The 21265-nt window shown below is 49.2% G+C and overlaps 1 protein-coding gene across 4 annotated transcripts in view; it reads right to left on the bottom strand.

The window, feature by feature from the left end:
* Window positions 1–21265, bottom strand: part of LOC119403133 (cGMP-inhibited 3',5'-cyclic phosphodiesterase A) — a 317071-nt gene that overhangs the window by 35903 nt on the left and 259903 nt on the right. For all 4 annotated transcript variants that reach the window (XM_049418815.1, XM_049418817.1, XM_049418816.1 and 1 more), the window contains 2 exons: window positions 5050–5519; window positions 1764–2089 (listed from right to left, as the gene is read on the bottom strand). In XM_049418815.1, the coding sequence (XP_049274772.1) occupies window positions 1764–2089; window positions 5050–5519 (796 nt within the window). The remainder of the gene's footprint in view (window positions 1–1763; window positions 2090–5049; window positions 5520–21265) is intronic.

The raw sequence follows: 21265 nt of genomic DNA, 5'->3' as shown, positions 1-21265 counted from the left end.
AGATGCGAGTACTAGGGCCCGAACGACACCCAGCGCGTGCGTACGCCGTCTACGTCGAGATCAGACATGTCATATGCTATAATTAGCGCACATAACTCCCACAATCACGTACACTCACTCGATTCTGTTAGAGCGCCCAACGTCATCGCAGTGTATGCAAACCACGAAAACAGCAAACAGAAACGAGGGAAAAGAGTGCCACGCCGGCGGCCGCAACAACGCGCGCCGTCGAAAGTCTAGAGCTTTTTTTCACTTTACCGGCGAGGCGTGTCCAACTTGAATGACTACCGCGTACATTCTGGAAGCCACCGTACTATATCTGCACCTCAAACTACCGTCTTTAAGCCATCAAAAACCAATAGTATAGTGCGTCTGAGCGTTCTGTACAACAGGCTTTTTTTTTTTTTCGCGTTCCCACGCGTGGAAGCACGCCGCACACTCAAGGTCGATGGGAAATGTTATTATGAAGTAGACTAAAGTGCATCTCAAAACGACATCTTGCACCTTAGTAGTGCAGACACGACGTGCGATCAGCAAGAAATGACCCTCGATTATTGTTTGCATCGCTCATTTTATGGGAGCTTGTACAGCAACGCGCATAACGGTGGCAACTCGTTAACTGACAGCTTTAGTTGGGCATCCGCAACAGCCCCCGCGGATACAGGCTACTGTTGGAAATGGCTGGCAGGTTCCGCAGAGCTGCTGCAGACGCCCAGCTAAGCTGTATAATTAGTACCTACGAAAGCAGTACACTCACCGTTTACTGGCGCCCGTTGTCGGTGTCTGCAGCTCCATGAATATTCCGCCCTCCAAGCGTCACTTCGTGCACGGAGCCGGCTTCAATACCACCGAAGACGCGCAACCAACTCATCCACGCAACGCATTCCAATAGACCAGGAGACTGAGACGACTGAGACATGGGTGTTCTCTGACTGAGAGAGGAGAGCGGCGCGCCACCCCGGCGCCAACCCCTGCGTCGCCGAGCAAGGCGCCACAACGGCGCCAAAGGGCGAGCGTGCGATATGTATGGCGTATACGGCGGCTCTTCCGTATACCGAAGCCAATCGAAACGCGCTTCAGGAGGGTCCAGTGACTCCTTCCCAAATGCGAACTCTTTTTTTCTGCCTGTACCTTCCAAAAGGGGTCAGATGGACACCCGAAGGAAGTCACGGTTCCATGACCCTCTTTTGACTCTCTTTTTTCTTAGAGTGTAGGCAATGACGAGTTAGGGAGCGTTTATGGACATCAAACGCGCAGTACACCGGGCCGTTGCAGCTAGCATGTTTGAGCTATTGAAAGAAAGAAAGAAACAAACAAATAAAATGTTTGCTCTACGCGTGCACAACAATATTACTGTTTGTTGTTCACGGTCTTGTGTGATGCAGAAAAAATATTTATGAAGAGCTCATGTATCGACAGCAAAGAAGAACCACTTAACACGCATTAATAATAAACTGTGCTGTGCGTGACACCCCTAGTGGTTGCAGAACCCGTTCAAAGAGGGAAGACAGTATGGAAGGCGCACAGCCAACTATACAGCGTTAGCGCCCGTGCCCACAAACTTATTTGAATTTCTTATCGTTTTCGTGTCGCTAGAGCGCCTTAAGGGCCCAGAAACTGAAGGTAGCGCGAAAAATAAGCATAAGGTTGCCTCGCGAATGCCGGGTTAATGCGTTAATGAAGGACGTTAAGGACACAGGAACGACAAGGAAATGGGGAGGTGAGGATAATGTTCGTTTACGAATGCAGAGTTATGGGTTTACCCAGCACATTGGGCCCGCTCGCCGGGTCGTTTGTGTCCGACCCGCTGGGCGAGTCGTTGCTGGAGTCGTAGTCGGATGTGTGCAGCCGGCGCACCGAAGGCAGAGTGGCCTGCTGGTCCGCCGAGGCGGCGGCCTCGCCCGCCGCCGCGCCGGGCGTCGTCCCGGCGGCCAGGCTCAGCGGGTGGAGGCTGCACACCGTCTTGCGCTCGCGTACCCCTCGCCGGGACAGCGCCGACGACGGGATGGCCGTCGTGGAGAACGAGCGGCCCTTCGGCTGCAGCGCCGACGACGGACCACCGGACGCCGAGCCGCGAGCCGACGAACCGCTGAGAGGAGGCCAAGGGATAGTGGGAAGACACGCGAAGAGTGCTTTGTTGGGCGTGTACGCGCAGCGAATAATGCGCGGAAGCATCACTGTCATTATTACATGGAAGGACGAAAACCACGACAAACAGCGTGAAAAAAGTGACCTAGCTATTGTCTACTAAGTGGGGTTTTATGGCGCAGAAGCAGCAGAAGCTGTACTGCGCCAGTGACAAGTTGTTAAGTACTGAATAGTTAAGGTTGCACAATTTTAGAATTTACTTAAAAAGCCAGTTTTCTTTTAAAATGAGAGAACACTACACATTGGAATAAGTGGGTCATCTCCAAGGATTAGACTAGGGTATGTGCAGTTTGTATAATTCGCCAAGATTTCTCCGTCTTCGTGCTTCAACATAGGGACACGTGACTGTCTACTAAGAGGTACACAACATCTACCCGCTTTAAGAGCAGAGAGAAAAGAACAGAAAGTAAACTAGGAAAAATGAGAGGGAGATGGAGAAAGAGCCAACGAGAGAAGGGCACACCACGGCTCACAGGTCACACGCAAAACACGAGCACCACAGATGAGAGCACAGTCCACTTCATAACAAGATTTCCAGCATAGCCTAACCTATCGAAAATTGATCCATCATTCATTACCATAATCCACCACAATGATAGAATGCCTTCCGTCACAATGGTGGATAGTGTAGTGGACATAGCGGAGGAATGTTTGGTGGTGTTGTGTTTCGCTCCGAGCAAGTGCCTCTGCCTCTGGATGTTTGACTACCCTGAAATGGAACTGAAGGAGAGCAGTTAATCCCATCAACAGATGCGCACGGTAAGCGTATTTTCTGGCCCAAAGAAGGCGCTCATCATGCGCAGATTTTGCTGTGAACTGCAGCTTCCTTTCGATCCCCGTTCGGGGTAGTCAACTGCACACAGACTTGCCGGTTTGTCATTTTCTCAGTGGTTGGGGGGACGGATTAAGCCGGATTAATTGCGCCTTCAGTGCGGCCCACAACACCCACCTCGTCTCCACCATGTCCGCTACAATATCCGCCATTATGACTGAATACATTCCATCGTAATGTTGGATTAGGCTCCCAATAACACACATAAACGCAACAGAAGTGACGCCGCCACAACAACAGCCACACTCGAAGCATCAGCTCCACAGATGCGAGTACAGTCCACTTCTTAATAAAATTTACAGCGCAGCGTATTGCACGTCATAACTAGTTGACTGTCTTGGATAATGGCACAGTAACTTACGGACGGACGTGAACGCACAATAAGTCGCAGCGGCAACTAAAACTGTCTGTTTCGGGCGAAGAATCGCGTAAGACTACTGAAAGCTTGTCATGTCCCATCTTCTCATTCAAGCCGATCTAAGCAACAGTACCACAACGATCTGATATCTCTGCACACTACATGCAGATACCCGAAAGCCGTTCTGGACTTTGCGTAAATCTTCACTGTTAATGTCAAAGCTTCATTGGGTCCCATATATTAGCAACGGTAGAATGCAAAGATTGTGCACTTTTACCGTACAGTCTTGTACCTTACAGCTTCTATGTTCATCTCTATCTTGTAAATGGCCAGCGCAGTCACTCTAAGTCGCTCATGCGTTTATAATTCATATCTGGATGCAAGAACACTCCATGACAATGAACACTAAAGAAAACGTGTCAATAATTGTGGTTAGACAAAGTGTCACAGGATATTCCTATCAGTGCCCATGTTCACCTACTATGCAAACACCCTTACGTATAAGGCAAGATAGAACAAGCTAACGCTTAACAAGACAGATGATCACGGAAATGCGGACTCTTGAAGTGTTGAGAAAGCGAGCAGGGAATTCCGCTGGAGCCAACGTTTCGACCAGATGGCAAATTATTCCTAAAAAGTAATCAAAATTATATTACTAATTATTTTTCTGAAATGTTCTTAAATCTGCCAATCACTTAAATTACGTTAAAGATTGCAGCTGGCTGAAAGTAATGGCATTACATTATTACTACTTTTGTAAAGTAACAAAATTACATTGAAATTGCTTTAACGAAAGTTCCAGCACATATACACTGACGTCTCAGAGATCCTTGTCCATCTTCCCATGCTTGAGTTTTGGGACTCAAATTAACTTGTATGCGTTACTTTTCTTTCCTTTTCCGGTCAATTTTTTAAGCCATAAGGGAAGCGGACATGCTATATTTTGGTCTAAAGTAGTAGGTAAAGTAATGAATAATTATTGTTTAATTACTCGCTTGAAGTAGTTCGTTACATTAATAAACTACATCCCACAAAAGCAGTTGAATACATGACTCATTACACCAAAAAGTATTTTAGTTACTGTGATTTCAATAATAATAACAATACTTCATTCTGGCATGTGTACAAGACAGTTACATGCCACCGAGATGAGGCAAAAGGAAACATACGAAGCTGTTTCCTGACTAGGCCTACATCCCGGCTCGTGAACAAAAAAAAGAAAAGAACAGCAGTGAGGAAACTGCACTTCCGTTATTGCCAAGTCGGGTTTTGACTGCATTCCCTGTTCAGCAATTTCTCGTTACTATGAAGCACGGGCGTCGGAAGGGTGCACGGTGCACGGTGCAAAGCAGGCGCTTTCCCCCTTCACAACCCAAGGCACACCAGTGCTCCCCGCCCAGCCCCCCCCCCCCCCCTCTTCCACTGCAATGCTGCACGGTGCAACGCCTCCCCCCCCCCCTTCCCTCAGCCCCCCAGGATAAAATCCTGCCGAAGCCCATGCTCTGAAGTTATCTGATGATCCGTGCCTGGACTGGGCGGTTTCTGGCCGCAAAGAACGGCATGGGCACCAGATAGACACACGGGCGCTCCCCGCAACAATCGCCCGAGTGTCCTCTGTGTGCTGTGTGTCTATTTTGTGTCCTTGTCGCTCCTCGCGCTGAGAAAACCGGCCATTCAAGATGCATTACAAGCCCACTACACACTAGCGTACCTGGACGCCGCTGCATGGTTCGCAAGGAATTGCTGGTGCTGCGCGGCGGCGGACCCCTCGGCGGCGGCTGCCGCGTGCCTGAAACTAGTGCTCCTCTTTCGGCTGGGCTCTGGCTCCAGCGTGGGCATGCCCGTCGCCGAGGTCGTCGTCGTCCACGTGCTCGTCGACATGCGCCGGAGCAGGCCCGGAGGAAGATTGCGGCGCAGCCGCTTGGGCAGGGCCGACGGTCTTTCTCCGGTGTACGGTATCTCCTCCGTGTCAGAGCCGCAGTTGAAGTCGGCCAGCGAGACTGAGGCTCCCCCGGGTCGGGGCCGCGGCTGCGGCGGCCCGTGGCTCGGGGGCGACAGCAGCGTGGCCAGCGCTCGCAACCCGCTCACCACGTGCGGCGGGAGGTTCGGGTCCAGCAGCATGTCTGTCACCAGGCCGTGCGCCTCCGCCAGTAGAGCGACGTCCACGGTCGAGCTAGAGCCCTGCAAATACACGGGAAGCGACAGCGTCAGTTTCGAAGGCCTTCTACAGGCGAACAATGACTTGGACAGAATAGGAAGACGCACAGCGCCAGACTTCAACAGTCGAAGTATGGCGTTGAAGTTGAAGTCACACCTTTGCTCGCCAGTACGCTTCACAGTATTCACTGTAGCCAACTAGCCCAACTATCAACGCTTAGCGATATGTCTTTTGCAGGTGCGCAAACGGTTAAGCCCTTGAGAACTATGCAAAAGGTAATAACGCAATACAAGGCGAAGAAACAAGAGGACGGGAGAAAGCGTTCTGGTGCTCCTCCCTGTCCTCTCGTTTCTTTGCCTTGCGTTGCGTCATCACCTTTTGCACAGTCTGAACCAACTAGCGCAACATCATCTTTTATTAAGCCCTCGAGATCACGCCGATTTCCTGTTGAATTACTGGGCGTGCAAACACGAACACAAGAGAGAAAACAAGACACCACAAACGCCGGAGTTTGTGGTGTCTTGACTTCTCTCTTGTGTCCGTGTTTGCACGCCCAGTCTTTTAATATTGTTACGTAAAGGCACGCAGGGGAAGAAGGCGTATTTACAATATATTTACACGTCGCCCAAGCTTAAAACAAGATGGCGGAGAGCGCGCCCCACATGCCAAGATCACGCCGTCTTTCTTGGTGCATCTCTTGCTTCTTCAGCGTGAAATAGTCTTATAACAATATGAATACGCACCAACTAGCTCAGCTCTATGTTATTCTAAACCGATTTTCGTACGCTCCCAATAAGAAATGCGCAACTGCACTGACGCTGCCGTGAAGAGAGTGGTCCTGTTTTCCCGCTGTGCACAGTAGAAATTTTTTAATAATATCGCGCGAGCGTTGACCCCAGGGTATTGTAGTGTCTAATATCGGCGAGAAGCAACGAGATCAGCGATACGAAGATCAGCTTCACACCGGTTTTTCTGAACACATGATCGCGCAGATAACGATGGCAGTTCGCATGCACTTTTATGGAAAGAGAGTAGGAGACGGCGCTGCTTAAGTGCGATTTGTGCGGTTGCGCATCGTACACCAGCTCTCGTTTATTCTGACCGATATTAGGCAATATCATGTCCTCGGGTCAACCCTCGAGCGATACTATTGAACAATAGCAAGAAATAACAAGTGCATACACGGCTTTGTAAGGACGTGTGGCCCAATCAGGTCTAAGACTCTCAGCGTCTTACACCGTATTCTTTGTGATGAATATCTTTTTCTTTTGCCATGGGTATGAACACGACATGCAGCTTATATACTCGCCCTTCAGCCTACTAAGGATAACACTTATGAAGGTGATGAAGACTCGTCGTGAATCACCAGCCGCGTTTTCAAAGCTTTCTTCACACTAGCACCTGAGCAGCGACGACGGACAGCAGAGCGTTTTGCTAGAACTATGTGGCCCATACTTTCGCGAAGAAATAACAATTGCTTTGATTGTTTGATTGCTTCTCATCCTAGTAAATATATTCGCACCCAATCTGCATGGTACACATCGTCGACCGAATATTTTAAGCGAACGAAACTACCCATCAGCGTTTTTAAAGTGCTATTATTTGCATTTTAGGGCGATGCTTATCGCGTTAGCATCAGTGGCAACATCTGTAGTTTTCTTATATAGTGAGCCATGAAGAAAGCTGTTGTCAGTGTTTCCAAGAGGGCGCTTTTGGTAGTTCTTCGTAACAAGCTAGTGTTACTAGGAGTCTAGCGTCAGGGGCGTATCCAGCCCCCCCCCCCCCCCTGAAATTTTTCAGCTTTGTTTGCGTATATATACACACACATACAAACGAACGCACGAACATACATAAAGTATGGTTGAACACCCCCCCCCCTCCCTTGCCGCAAAAAATTTCTGGCTACGCCCCTGTCTAGCGTCATCAGATAACTGCGCAGCCTTTAAGCGAAGCTGACGTCACCACGTATGTCTATAGCACAGGCGATGAGCAGTGAAGAAAGTTAATTTATTGTTAGACCACAAAACGCAAACGCGGTTTGTGGGCTCCTGTGCAAGCGTTCTTTCTGACACAGTTTCCGTCAGACGTGCAACCTAAGCTGTCGATGCTATTTTTTTTTCTTTCACAGCAATTACGGAATAAAACACCGAATTCTAGGTGTCTCAGTTTCGGACTGAGGGCTGTGTCTCGAACGACGCTACAGCTGTCGCTTGCCTACACAAGCGAAAATCTCGAGCACCCGTTTCGCTCTATCGAACACTTAAGCTTCAGTCACTTCCAGGCCGGTAACTATAGAAGAGCATTGCCGAGACTTCTGTACGAAGAGAGTAATCGAAAGGTACGGTGACAATTAGTCGGCAGTGCCCCGTTCTTCAAACACACGAATACACAGCGAGAAAAAGCCTCCCCCCTCCTCCCCCCCTTTGCAATGGCTGAACAAGTTTGTCACAGGCACTGCTCTCGCCACGTCCACTTCGTACGGCAAAGCCTACAACACCGCCAAGGAAAAGTACGTAAGCGAGCACGCACGCACGCAAGCTAGATCACACACACACGCACATAAAATCAACATGGGTGCATTCCCCATCAAAGAGCCTTACAGGAGAGCTCCCTTTGAGGGCTCTGCATCACAAAGAAAGCGCAAGGAGAGCTCAAGCGCCATTTAACGGTTGGGCCTGGAACAAGCCTCCGTCCCGCCATGTATTTAGTGCATCGCCACCACTGACGCTGCTGGCTTCGCTCTACTGCCCGCATGCACAGCCAGCAAGAACAAGTTCTTTCGTTCCTGACTTTCCAAGAGCAGGAGCGAAGAGTCGAACAAGACAGAACAAGTGCTCGGGAGGTGCGAAAAGGTTGCAGGACGCAGCCCTATCACATTAGCTGAAGAAGGGTTCGTGGAGGATGAACAAATGGGCTCGTATTCATAAAAACCTCTTACTCTAAACATTTTCGTAAGAGAATTTTTCAGCAAATCACGATGCGGGACATATAATTAGTGAAGCCGGCTGACCAATGGGAAAACAGACTTACGAAAGATAAGTTTTGTGAATTCGGTCCCTGGATTATGCAGCGGGGCCCACTGCTATAAAGGACATTTCAATAGCAATTATATTAATGCGAGGTTATAGAAGTGCCGCACCTATGAAAATGAACGACACAGTACATTCTACGCGTTATCAGCATAAATTGGAACTTAATTCCGAAAGTACTCCAATCTCTTGTTCTGGCTGCACCTGCGTACATAGCACTGACTTAAATCAAACTCCGAAAACGTACACTCGGGACAGATGGTTAGCTAGAAACCTGTTGCACAAAGATTACACATCGTCTTCTTCCGTAATTACGTGTGACAGGCGTTACAAGTTATTTTTGGTAGCAGTTTCCACTCAAGCTTCTGATGTAAGGATACGTAAAAACGTTGCGCCTGTGGGTCATAATCAGGCGAATTCATGGCACATGACTAGCTGCGTCTTTTCTCTAAACACTTGAACGCGTTGTACGCCTTGCTTAGATGGCAGGACGGAAACGCTGTGTGACGAATGTGCGAAGGAGATAGTGGATCTATGGCGGTGTAGGAAGTGCGTCGGTACGGTCAAATTCCTAGGCATGCGTTATAGTTTAACGTCGCATGTCGCCAGCTCTCTACAGAATCTTCAGTATCGACTGATCAGATGTGGGAAAATGTGAACATATATATAGCCATAATATATGGGATTTCCCGGAGGATATTTCGCATAACAACCCATGGCTACTCCCTCTCGTGAGGCGTGGGATGGGATGCTGTTCTGCGGCGTTCCCACTCCAGCACCCAGGTGATTGCTGCAGATCGGACATAGGAGGTCGTCGGCAGGCATAGACTAACGGCCCCTTCACGCAGCAAGACATCCTGTCATGAAGACTTAAGTCCGATGATTAAAGCTGCTCCTCCTAGGCATACGCTGGAAGCCGTTATACGGCAGTTATCGGCAATGTTTCCAAGGGCCCTGATAAAACTAAGCAGACACTCTATGAAGCAGGTGCTTAAGTGGTGGCAGCGTGATAGAAGGGCAAGTGCTAAACAAGGAATAAAAAGGGAATGGGGGGCTTAAGGACATTGCACGTAAAGTTGGGCAGGGAAGATGAAAAAAAAAAAACAAAAACAGGGGAGGACAGAAACTCTACTAACAGCATTAACATATAGGCTAGAGTGCAAAAGAAAGCGTAAAAAGGTGGAGCCGAGGGAGAGGTTGAAACGGCGAGCTGTTGAGCAACCGGTCTGAAAGCTGTCGGGAGTTAAAGTAACGGAAAGAAGGGATTGGGGACGAACCATCCTTTGCTTTCTACCTTTTCTGCCTATCAGGGCAGAAGAGGTTTGCTGCATGCGTTTGGGGGAGGTGGGGGGGGGGGGGGAGGGAGGGGACCGGGAAAGCGGAGTAGAGAGGGAACAAGTTTGGACGGCGAGGCAGAGGGAAGAGGGAAATAGGGAATGTGCGGGAGTGGAGTGGAGAGAGAGCAGGGGCGAGCCTAATTACCCTGGCCGGAAATTGGAATCTGCCCGCGCGCGACGCGGTGGACGATCGACACTGTTCCAAGCCCGGCACCGTTGCGTGTTCTCGTTGCCTCGAGGTGCGCAGCTAGTAGTTTTGCCGGCGCACGTTCCGTGCACAGCACCCTCTCTCCCGGTTTTTCGAGTGGCCGCTCTCGTGGCGGCGGCGCGCGACAATGGGTGGCGAACTACCGTATTTTCTCGAAGCTAAGCGCTCATATTCTATAGGGATATCAGCCACGGCCCATTAAAATGCGCTGATGCATAATAATATCACAGTGCACACGGAGAACATACAAAAACTGTCAGGGTACGTTCCTCCCGTGATATGAAGGCTGCTTAATGCAGTTAGCGCGCCTGCGTTTGATGTGGGCAGCTTTGACTACTAACTTCATGTAACGATCGCTATGAGTAAACGGAGGTACAAAGGTACATGGTACAAAGCGACAAGGCACGCTTTGTGCCATGTTCTGTGGCTATCATACCATAACTTGTCTTCAGCTTGGACACGACAATCATCTGGAATAGTGTCAGTTGCCACTAAATCACATGGCTGTTGCTTTTACTGATCTTTACAACAATATTTCTTGAAGAAGTCTTGGTTAATTTTCGTGTCTTCTCTCAAATGCATCTTTACCGCTATATAATGACATTTATTCATCACAGGATGTCACTGGAGGACTGTTTTCATATACGCATGAACTGTTAGACTGTGTTCGTAGTTGTCAAAGAATCATCAGACTTCACTTTCTACTTGCAATCATCTTGTCACTGTTCACATACAGTAATCTTGATGTCGTGTTCTTCAGGTCATTCTCATTTTGTCATCGATGTTGAGCTGTGGTCATCTTGCTCTTTTCGTGTTCCTGACGTCATCTTTGCCATTTCACCGTGTTAAGATTATTGCAGTCACATTCATTAGTTGAAGCCATCGTTGCCAATGTAGAGCAGATACAGCGGTCGCACCTCTCCTTGCAATGGTCCCGCACAAGGATTGCATCCCCGGCACCTCAACAGTGGGAAAGAACGTGATAGTTCCATCAGAGAAAATACGGCATGTAGTGCTGGCGCGTTGGCACCACCTTTTTTTGTTTTTTTTTTTTCAGGTTGAACAGCAAGGACAGACTCGTGGCGTTCACTGCAGGCATTGTAATGTCCGTAGATGAAGCGCTACAATAGTCAACCTGCTTTTACACTGCTTCACATGAGTGATTGGGTTAGCGAAACAAAAAATGAATAAAGAAAGAAAAAATATAAGCCAGTCCCACCCAAAGTGAAAGCTGCACGAAAGACGGAGCAGTGATTCGCGTGTGTTGCCTTTGCGTTTATCTGTTAGTTTCCTGTGATTACGTGATATTTTCGATCATTTTCTGTTCTTTTGTTGTGATTATCTTATTTGATTTGCGATTATCTCTTTTCTTTTCTATGGTCTCCTTTGTAGTGTTTCTCAACTGTTTGCTGATCCGAGCGCGCTAACACAGCGCGCTGGCGTTTCCAGGCGCTGATGGATAAAATCAAAATCTGAAGTTGAATTGATGGCGCAAATGCTCCGACAGGGACGAAGAACACAGGGCGTGTACAAGCGCACACTAAAAAAATCTAAATCGCTGATCACACCGCCTTGCTATCTTATCTTGACTGTTGTCACTGCCAATGGCAACAGTCTTCACTGGATTCAACTCCATTGACACTGCTTTCTGAATCAAGGGCTCCTATGTAAAAAAAGGAAGCTGCCGTGTTTAATCTTTGTTACGTATCGATTTCCAGTTTAGCTTGCTTGTTTTGCACTGACTAGGTCCGTTTTACAGTTAGGGCTTTTAACGTTCCATTTCTTAAACGCAACATCGTAGACTTGTTTATCACGTTTAACACGTCCGTTATGCGCACTAGCCATTGAAACTGCCGTGGAGGGCGTCGAATAATTCCTCAACTGGTCATTTTACGAGCCGTTTCTTTGAAACATTACGCCTGTTCTCCACAAGAAGTAACATTCAGACATTGTATACACCCGACGAGATGTTTACGAGCACCGTCAAAAACCTCGGGTCTCTCCTCGATGCAGCCTTCTTCGTATGCGCATTCATACGCGTCACTGTAACTTTGCTTCGGGAACATTCAATACCGGAAATGCCCCGAACTAAAATGCCATTTGTCGCGCCCGCGCACCGAAAGAGCCCGGTCGTTTTCTCGCGACCGTACGACGCTTGCCGCCAGAACGACCGCAATGTAGCGCCACGCGAGCCCCAGCTGAGAATCGGCATCGATGACCTTGGCGGAAAAAGTTGGTCCGAGAAACAAGTGTCTGAAAAAAAAAAATTGGAAGCGGCCTCCTTCCTGGCGTCGTTCACGACCGACATCACGATCAACACTGATTGAATAACAAACAAACCGAAAATAAAGCTAACAGAGTGAAAACACGAAAATCTAGACGTATAAGCGCAGGGGGACGCCGACGGGAGTGCGAAAACAGTACATACTCCCTCTTTATATTGCCGACCTTCATTTTACTCCTTTTTGTTTGGGCTACGCTCCTCACTTTACTCGATCCGCGCGAAGTGCTTCGCGCTCCTCCTTGCAGTAAGCGGCGGAGGAAAGAGAGCAGTTGAGCGAACCTACTCCCTTCTTTCACTCCCCTCCGTTCGTTACTCCCCCTCGGGAATGATCCCTTTCCGGGCGGCGGCGACAGTAAAAAGCCTGCGCGTTGTCAATCCGGGGGCGCCCGTCGTAAATGCGAACTGAAGCGCCTCCGCTAACGCCACCGCTCACGCTAGAGGCAGGGAGGGGTTGTGGGTGTTAAAGGGGAGCAGACGCGGGGCGCAAGAGCAGCCGAGGAGAGAAAGGGGTGTTTTTAGTTGCCCGACCGGGGTCTCGCAAAGCCATCGACAACGACCACGAAAACTCGGACGGCTAGTGACTCGAAGGGAAAGAAACAGCAAAGATAGAACAGTTAAGCCAACGGTGCAGCGCAAGCGAGTGAGAGAGTGGGCGTGAATAGAGAGAAGGCTAGAATTAGAGCGCAAGCGGATCAAGTGACGACGCAGCAGCCCGAATAGACTAGTAGGAGTACAGTAGTGCTAGAGGGATAAAGGAGGGAGAGTGCGAAAAAACAGCGCCTTCCTGCAGAAGCCCGCCGCCTTCCACTCCAGGGGGCGCCACCACTCTACGCCTTCGTTTTTTTTTTTTCTCTTTACTTTTCGGGCGGGAAGGCGACCGACCGACAACGGAAGACTCGTAAAACGCCACGCAGCCTTCTTTCCTTCCCTTCTCAACTTCCTTCCTCTGTTATACCCAGAGTGCGCGGAGACATTATCAATCGCCGAAACAGTACCCCCTTCCTCTCAGTGTTTCTTCAACCTCACAGAGAGCCACCGCCTTTAGTTCTTTTAGTTCCCTCTCCCTTTAGCCTCGGCCCTCCGCGTTCTGAAAACGTGCTGCCGACAAGGGCTGCAGAAATAGAGCTTTTTCCTTTCCCTCAACCAATACCTCACTCCTCCCCAATCCCTCCAAGTGTCCGGGGAAGAGAGACGACTGGCTGTAGGCGGCAAGCTGCCGCCGCTAGGGGGAGTGGAAATGGGCGATAGCTTCACGCGAGGGGGAGGTGCTTAACGTGAGAGGGCGGTGTGACTAGAGCATGCTAGAAATTCAGTCTGTGATGTCCACGGGTGACGACCGATTGCAGCTCCTGTGGCTGAACGAAGGCTAGGTGGGGACAGATAGGAGCAATTCGAAAAAGAGGAGGACCAAAAGAGACGTTAAAGTGAGGGCATGGTTGGTTAGGGACGTGCCTTTTAGAGAGAGCTTCGTTTTATTTTAAGCGTGTGTCCTTTTTTTTCTCAGTATTGGAAGCAAAGACAGGGTCGACCGGACGGAAGAGAAATTGATGCGAACGGCAACAAGAGAAGCGCGGTTTCACGCATACAAGGGCGAGAGGTGTGGAAGACCGGGTTGGGGGTGTGTTGGCTGCGAAGACGGCTGAAGGCCAGACGCATGGAAACGAGCAGAAGAAGAATAAAAACAAGAAAAATAACAGAACGTTGAGATGCGGATGGTGCCGACGACTATACCATGGAGTTCCGGATCACTTTTTTAAACTAAGGAAAAAATAAAAGAAGAGAAGAAGGGAGGTTGTCGTTTTAAGCGCGTGCGAAAGCCTTTCAGTCGCGTAGCTTGACTTCCCTCGCTTTCCTGTACTGTAGTTTTGCTGTTTCTCTTCCATTCCCTTCGACGCTGTCTCCAACATCAAGCGATGATATATAATACTGCGAATCGACCACCGCGTTTCCTTTTTTTGTCGTTCTGTTTGTTTGGTTTTTTGAAGATGTCTGGGAGAAAATTTTCCGCTGACAGTTTGCGGTGTGGTACCTGTCAACGGCGTCTTCCCCCGTTTCGGCTCTCAAACGTCAGCGCTTCTCCTGAGATTGTTGACCGAGTGACTGGATTCAGAATGCAGCGAATGGCAGTTCGCCTTTTTCTCGGCACCTGTCGTTGGCATTGACATCCAAATAAAAAAAACTTAGAGCCACTCAGCTGCTCCTATTTCAGGTGGCGGCTGACAGCGTTCTCTGCCACGGTTTGTTTTGATGGATTGTAGACGTGGCCGGGCATACCGACTCGTTTCGGAATCCACAAGCTCCGAGTACCGCGTCGAGGAAGAACCCTCATGGTTCTATAACTGGTGGTATAAACATTTCCGACGCATAGCGGGAGCACCTACTTTCTGGACTGTAGCACGGGAGTACAAAGGCTTACGCACGCTTACGTCGCTGCATCGGCAGTGCATTTTTGTGAGGTCACGCATATTTACCACAACACAAAGGGGATTATGGCGGCACCTAGGGAGCCTTCGTCGAAAAAGTGTTGCATTTATTCCTTTCCTAGGGCCACTTCAGACCTGAGGGCACCTAAGTGAAGTCTAAACTCAATATGATTGACGTCTCAAAGCAAATCACCGGTTGCCACAGCAGCACCGTAGTTGTACGCCTCCAGATACATTCGACCATATGGTGCACAAGCGCGCGGCAACATGCACTCATGAAAAATCTTTGGACACGGGGTGTGACTGGAGCCAGCGTTTGGACAAGCGGTCATGTCTTCTTCAAGACAAATGGTCTTCTCTTTTTCAAGGCAAGTGGTCTTGTCTTCTTCAAGCTGCCTTGAAGAAGACGATATCGCTTTTCAAAACGCTGGTTCCAACAAAACACCGTGTTCAGGGATTTTTTATCCCTTCGAGCGTCCATCTTCCCCAGAACCTATGTCTTATTTGAACATGCACTCAAGCAATACGCGGTCATTGAATGTATGACTACGTTCAATGAGTGCATAACTTCCACGCAAAGCACAGTAAGCGAGGTTCTCTATAACTTTTTGCCCCACTCTGTACCGCACCCGCGACCTCTATGACAACCCCAAAACGCCAGTCACCGACCCAGCAAGCTGGGGGAGGGGGGGCGGGGGTAGGCGCAATTTTAAGCACTTTGTGCAGCCTAAAAAATCAGAAATAAGCACTAGCACTTTGTAGAGGCAACGATACGCTCTTTCTGCACAGCAAGTGCTCCTTGATTGGGGTATATCTGATGTAAAAAGATATATCGGATTGCATTACGCTGAAAGTGATAGGTCAACGCCCAGTTCCATCTGTCTTCACCCGCTGTGGATTGCGTGCCAGACGGCAAGGTACACGAAAAGTAATTGGTCCCTCCCTTTTCACATTCACTCACTCCAATCATCGGGCTCTTTTTCGAAATTGCCTTTCGATGGTAATATGAGCAATTTAGCCCGTTTTCTGGAGAGGTGGAATTGCTAGAATTGACGTGGCATTAGTCAGTAGGCAGCGCGCGTTGAGCACGGGACGTAGACCTATCGTACTTTAAATGGCCCCTGACCAGGTTTCAGTATTACAAACGAAAAGCCTCGGCGCGTATATAGATCGCTTGATGCCAATTGTGTCTGCAAGGTGGGGCATGCTTGTGCGGCGTGACAACCGCCTGATGTTAAAACAGAACGTTGCGCTCCCTGCCTCTCAAAGGGACAGCGACTGCAGACTATTCTGCGGTCTTTGCCATTGCAGAAACGCGTAGATTGCGGGATGGCCCACCGGCTACGACCGCACCATTGACAAGTCCCTTGCTTGTGAAGGCGCGAGTGGTGAATACTGGTGCAAGGAACGGCCCTACGCTGCCACCACACTCGTTTGCAGTATCAGGGATGAATACAGTGTTGAGATCGACCCATCCTCATGATTGGTCCAGTTTACTCAGTTTACTGTCGCACCGCCCCAGGGATCATTTGATTGTACTCAAGGAGGAACCAAACGGCGGAGAGTCGCAATATCTCTGGGGTTTTATTAGTCAAAATTTCGATATGATAACGAAGCACACCGTAGTGGAGGGCTCTGGAAATTTCGACTAACTGGTGTTCTTTGACGTGTACTGACATTGCAGACTACATGGGCCTCCAGCATTAATCGAACTGCGACCACCGCGGCAGGGACCGAACCCGCGACGTTTGGGTCAGCAGCGGAGAACAATAACCACTGTATCTGCCGGAGAGACAAGGAATATGGGGGAGGTAAGAGACGCTTATCGTCCTTTCTAGAGGTTTCTTTCAAAGGAAAAAAAAAAAAAAAGAAACACGGTTAAAAATTTGAAAATATAAACACAACAGAAATTATAAATGTAGCTCGCCTTGCAGAGTCTAAGAAGAACGCCTTGCAGCGACCTGCCTTAATAGTCTTGCTTTAGCAAAGTGATATAGAAACACATCAGATATAGCATAATGATATGCTTTATATCCTTTAGCGCGTTCCCGAAATGCTCACTGCAGCGATGAGCAGCGGGTCCGCAAAGACCGCGCTTGACAACGAACAGATGCGGTGCCTGATAAATGAAATAGATAAATAAGAGCACTCTAGAAGTGTACTCGTGTTTGCCAAGCCCACCGCGAAATGCAGCCGAGAGATGAGGTGCTACGCACGACGTTGAAGGAAAATGAATAGGCACTGAAGAAATGAAAGAAGAGAGTCGGCGGCGTGGTTCGCATCGTGGGAGCCCCGTCTGCTCAAGAGGAAATATGGAAATGAGGGTGAAGCATGCCGTGTGTGTGTCCCTCTATACGAAGACATGAACCATGCCTGCGACTGACAGTCTCTCCCGGTGTTCACTACAAGAGATAGTGGGGAAAAATACGAAAAAAATGGAACCGCTGTCGTACGGAAGCCCCAGGATGACAAATTCAGTTTCCCTTCTTCTTGGCACTCGGCAGGCTTTCGGCGTTTTTGTTTTCTGCAACTCAAGAAAACGGCCCTTGCATTCCTTACAAATGTCGCAGACGAAAAAAGGAGAGAGAGGATAACAGTAAGGAGAAGTACACGACAAGGATAAGACCAAGCAGAAGATATACGACAAACACAAGGACAGGTATAGCAGATGACAAACTACGGCTTTGCCGCAGAAGACACCGGCAGGCGACGCGAGACGCGATGTGGCCTGAAACGGACACATAAAGAACCGTTTTCTAACAAGGACAGTCCCGCAGAGCAAGGCATGCGGTTACCAGCAAGGATAGAGAGTAAAACAAAAACCGTCGCGTCTTGCAAAGAAATTTTAAAAGGAAGTTCTGGGTTTCAGATTGGGATGGAGATCGGGAACAAAGGAAGCCGTAATATGAGAGGGCAGAAAAAAGTGAGAGAAGGAATGCGAAGAACATGGCGACGGCAAAAACGGCACGCGAGCTCGTTATGAAAGTTCGTAATGCATGCGCGTGAAATGCAGCAGATGCGGCCTAGGCTCGCTCGTTCCGCAGCAATTGTGACTTCAAATCGATGCTCCAGCTTTAACGGCCGCCCCGTAATTGGAAGAAACGTGAGATGCGAAAGCAATAGAAATGCCCGAATGCGTAAAAGCTACCGTTGTCTTGCGTGTGTATTTATCGTTTCTTTCGATTCACGAAAGAAACTTGACGCACACGAATTGCATTTAACGTGAATTCAGCGCAGGAACGCTAACTCAGAGATGAAGCCATCGACAACGAAAGGGGTCGTTTGCTGCAAGAATTGCGCCTCGGCACGTCGGCGAGTTTTCTCTGCGTTACGTAATCAAAGCAAAGCGAGGAGAGTCGGTAAAATCAAACAAGACAACAACCATGCCTGGCTTATCAGCCTGTTGCGGTGTACGGTATAGGATTATATATTTGGCACGTTTGAGGGCACAGTGAAGGCCGTGGAATCCCACAGGTTGCGTCGAGATTACCTCCCCGGTAATTAGTGATCGCGTTGCCTCAAGATTTACAATTCGCTTTTCTTCTTCACCTCTTCCTTGGGGGCCGTATAATCTGTGTACTCCTTTCGGTGCCTCGCAAAGAGAAAGAATTTTGAGCAGGAACATTAGAGCACACTTACGAGACCGCAAATTAGGATGCCATTAAATTAGCGAGCAACAGTCGCCTCAGGAGGAGTTTCTTTGTAAGAACGCTGCAGCGTCACACGTTGCCGCAAGCATATGATGTAAGCACTTGCAATTGTATTAATGACAGTTGTAGTTGCGAAGGAAACCTATGTACCATATATAACTATACCTTCTCAATGTTAACACCATACAAGGATTACAGGGTTAACGTGTACCCAGGGTGATACATACCAGTGATATTTTTCGGGCTCCAAATGAACCAGAGGGTATTTGAAGTCCTGCTCATCTGAAATGTCGTTGCAGGTACTTTTGCAGAGAGAGAATAAAAAATCCCTTAGTGTTCGCTCTGCAAAACAGGACAGCGCATTGACATCGTTTACGGAGAATGCTGGATCAATAGAGCATAAGCAAGAAATCAATACGACTTCGTAACGGACCAAGCGAAACCATCAGTACACGCCAGGCACGTAGCCAGGATTTTTTTTTCGAGGTGGGGGGGGGGGGGGGGCAAGGCCTAATTATTCGAAAGAAAGTCTTTTCATGGTAAAACGAAAAAAAAAGTTGCCCGGGAATATAAAAGGCTGGACGAATTTCGGGGGGGGGGAGGGGTGGCGCCCCCCCCCTTGCCTACGTGCCTGGTACACGCGCAGCTCGACTTTCAGGATCAGTATACGACCGTGTCATTAAAACCGGCTGCCCGCGTAAACCGGGACACATTGTTTCGGCGAGGCAGTCAATTCCGTGCTCTTCAGCGGTTCGCCAATTCGTCAGACAGAATAGACCCCAAGGACACATTCTGTCGAGGAGGTCACGACTCGATTCTGGAGTCACGACAACTCGCAAGAGCTGATTATTGAGGTTAACTGCCCAGCACCGACGAGAAAAACGTTCTTGCGACCACGAGTCGCACTCCAGTGGTCGGCCTCAGAGCGCAAGTCCACGGGGACGAGCAGTTCTCCGGCCGTTACAATGATTCCGCCAGGAGTCGCTGCGGAGCGCGCGGTTCCGCTTCCTCAATCGCATGTGTGAACGGTCCGCGCGACCGCGCGTGATCTGATGCCGGCAAAGAGGGCCCAACCGACGAACAACGGCTCACGACTGCATCGCGCTCAGGGACTAGCTGGTCAGCCTGAGGTCACTCATCAGACTTGGCAGCGAAATAAAGAGCCAGAAACGAAATAAAGAGCGTAAGACAGACGAAACGTATACTGCGGATCAAGCGGCGCGTGCACAGACGAAAGGCGAGAATGCCACTCGGCGGCCGAAAGCGAAACACGACTGCAGACAAAGGGAGAAGCGACGTCCGCGGGACATTGATTTCCCGCGGGTCCCATCAGCGCACGACGCCGCATCTCGTTGCGTCCTCGCAGCGTCTCTTGCTTTGTGTTTGGGAGTGCAACGGTTTTTGACGGACGGTTGCAACGGGCACGCGTACACTGGAACGATAGGGAAATGCATGGTGCATGACTTTTCGCATAAAAATGAGCTTCATTTCGTCTCTCAATTAGAAAACGCTTCCCGCTAGAGCGCTGCTCATTCCTCCATGGCGTGCTCGGAAAGTTATGTGTATGTATATATACACCACAACAGTAGGTTGTCTTTGCTGCCAGAATATTTTGCACTCGAAAACTGTTGTTCACAGGCGGCTTTTCTCGCGGTAAGCCTGTTCACACCTACATGTTCCAGCGAAGGTGCTCGATAATCACAAATTGTTTTTTTCAAAAATTACGGCAGGAATGTCACTCCTGGCTGTAAGCTCTATGGCGTACGGAGCGAACAGGAGAACAGAAAGAAAGAAAATGCAGGAACGAATGTTAAATGAAAAAAATAATTTGTCTGCTAGTCTGTGGTCGAAGCTGTCTGTGTGGAAAACAAACTTGCTCGCGCATGCGCAGTCACTATCTTGCAGGGTGTCAGTTGAATATCTTCACGGCCCCAATGTGTAAAGGAGGGGGCACTTTACAGATATCAATTACAAGATTCCGATGCGGCTACCAAGAACAAATATACTTGAACTACAACATTTAATGCGACTACATCGGTCAGTTCGGCAACAACGGAGGCCAGGTGGTTCCACGCCTTGGATGCAGAGCGAACGAGAGTCACGGAATATAATTATGCTGGAGAATAGTCGGTGCGATTCATTTTCACGCTCGTTCTGTTTGATATATCATACAGTTGTGAAAGATCATGCCTTCGGTGTACATTATGATGTTGCGAAATAACTAGATACTGGACGATGTGCAACCAGAAAGAAGTACAGAGGCCCGAAACTGCTATGCGCGCTATCGTTTCAAGATGCGTGTGCGAAGTCTGAAGAAATCGAAGGTACCCAGCAGCAGTTTCGAGTTTCACTGCAGGGCAGTGGTGGTGCACTTCCGTACAGTGGCAATCACGTTTATGCAACGAGCGACGTGTCGCATTACAACTCAAGCGCAACGCAGTCACGTAACTGGCGTTAAACTTCTAGGAAGCCTAATCGAAATTGACGCGACAGATTGCGTATCAAACACAAGGTAAAAAAAAAATTGCACCATTTCCCGCTAACGGGGACCATGAGGCGATGCGAAGCCGGAGCACTTGCACGATCGCGTTCCGTTGGCGTTCGCTGGGCATGCTACCGACCTCGCGTCTTGCAACGCGAAGAGGAACGCTACGCGCGTCTTGTCTTCTCTCTAGCCTGGCCGTTAATTCTCACAGGGCGAGCGGGGAACGCGGTCGACAGGCGCGCGAGAGGGCGGCAGCGTAGGAGAGGAGAGAGAGGGGGAGGGTACGCATATGCCCTGGTGCTCATCGCGGCGTTGCGCAGGAGAGAATTTCGGCATGTCTAGCCTGCGTTTCA

Source organism: Rhipicephalus sanguineus, chromosome 8, assembly GCF_013339695.2.
Source record: "Rhipicephalus sanguineus isolate Rsan-2018 chromosome 8, BIME_Rsan_1.4, whole genome shotgun sequence".
NCBI classification, from domain to species: domain Eukaryota; kingdom Metazoa; phylum Arthropoda; class Arachnida; order Ixodida; family Ixodidae; genus Rhipicephalus; species Rhipicephalus sanguineus.
The sequence above is the reverse complement of the archived record's forward strand: the minus strand, read 5'-3'. Positions and strand labels throughout refer to the sequence as shown.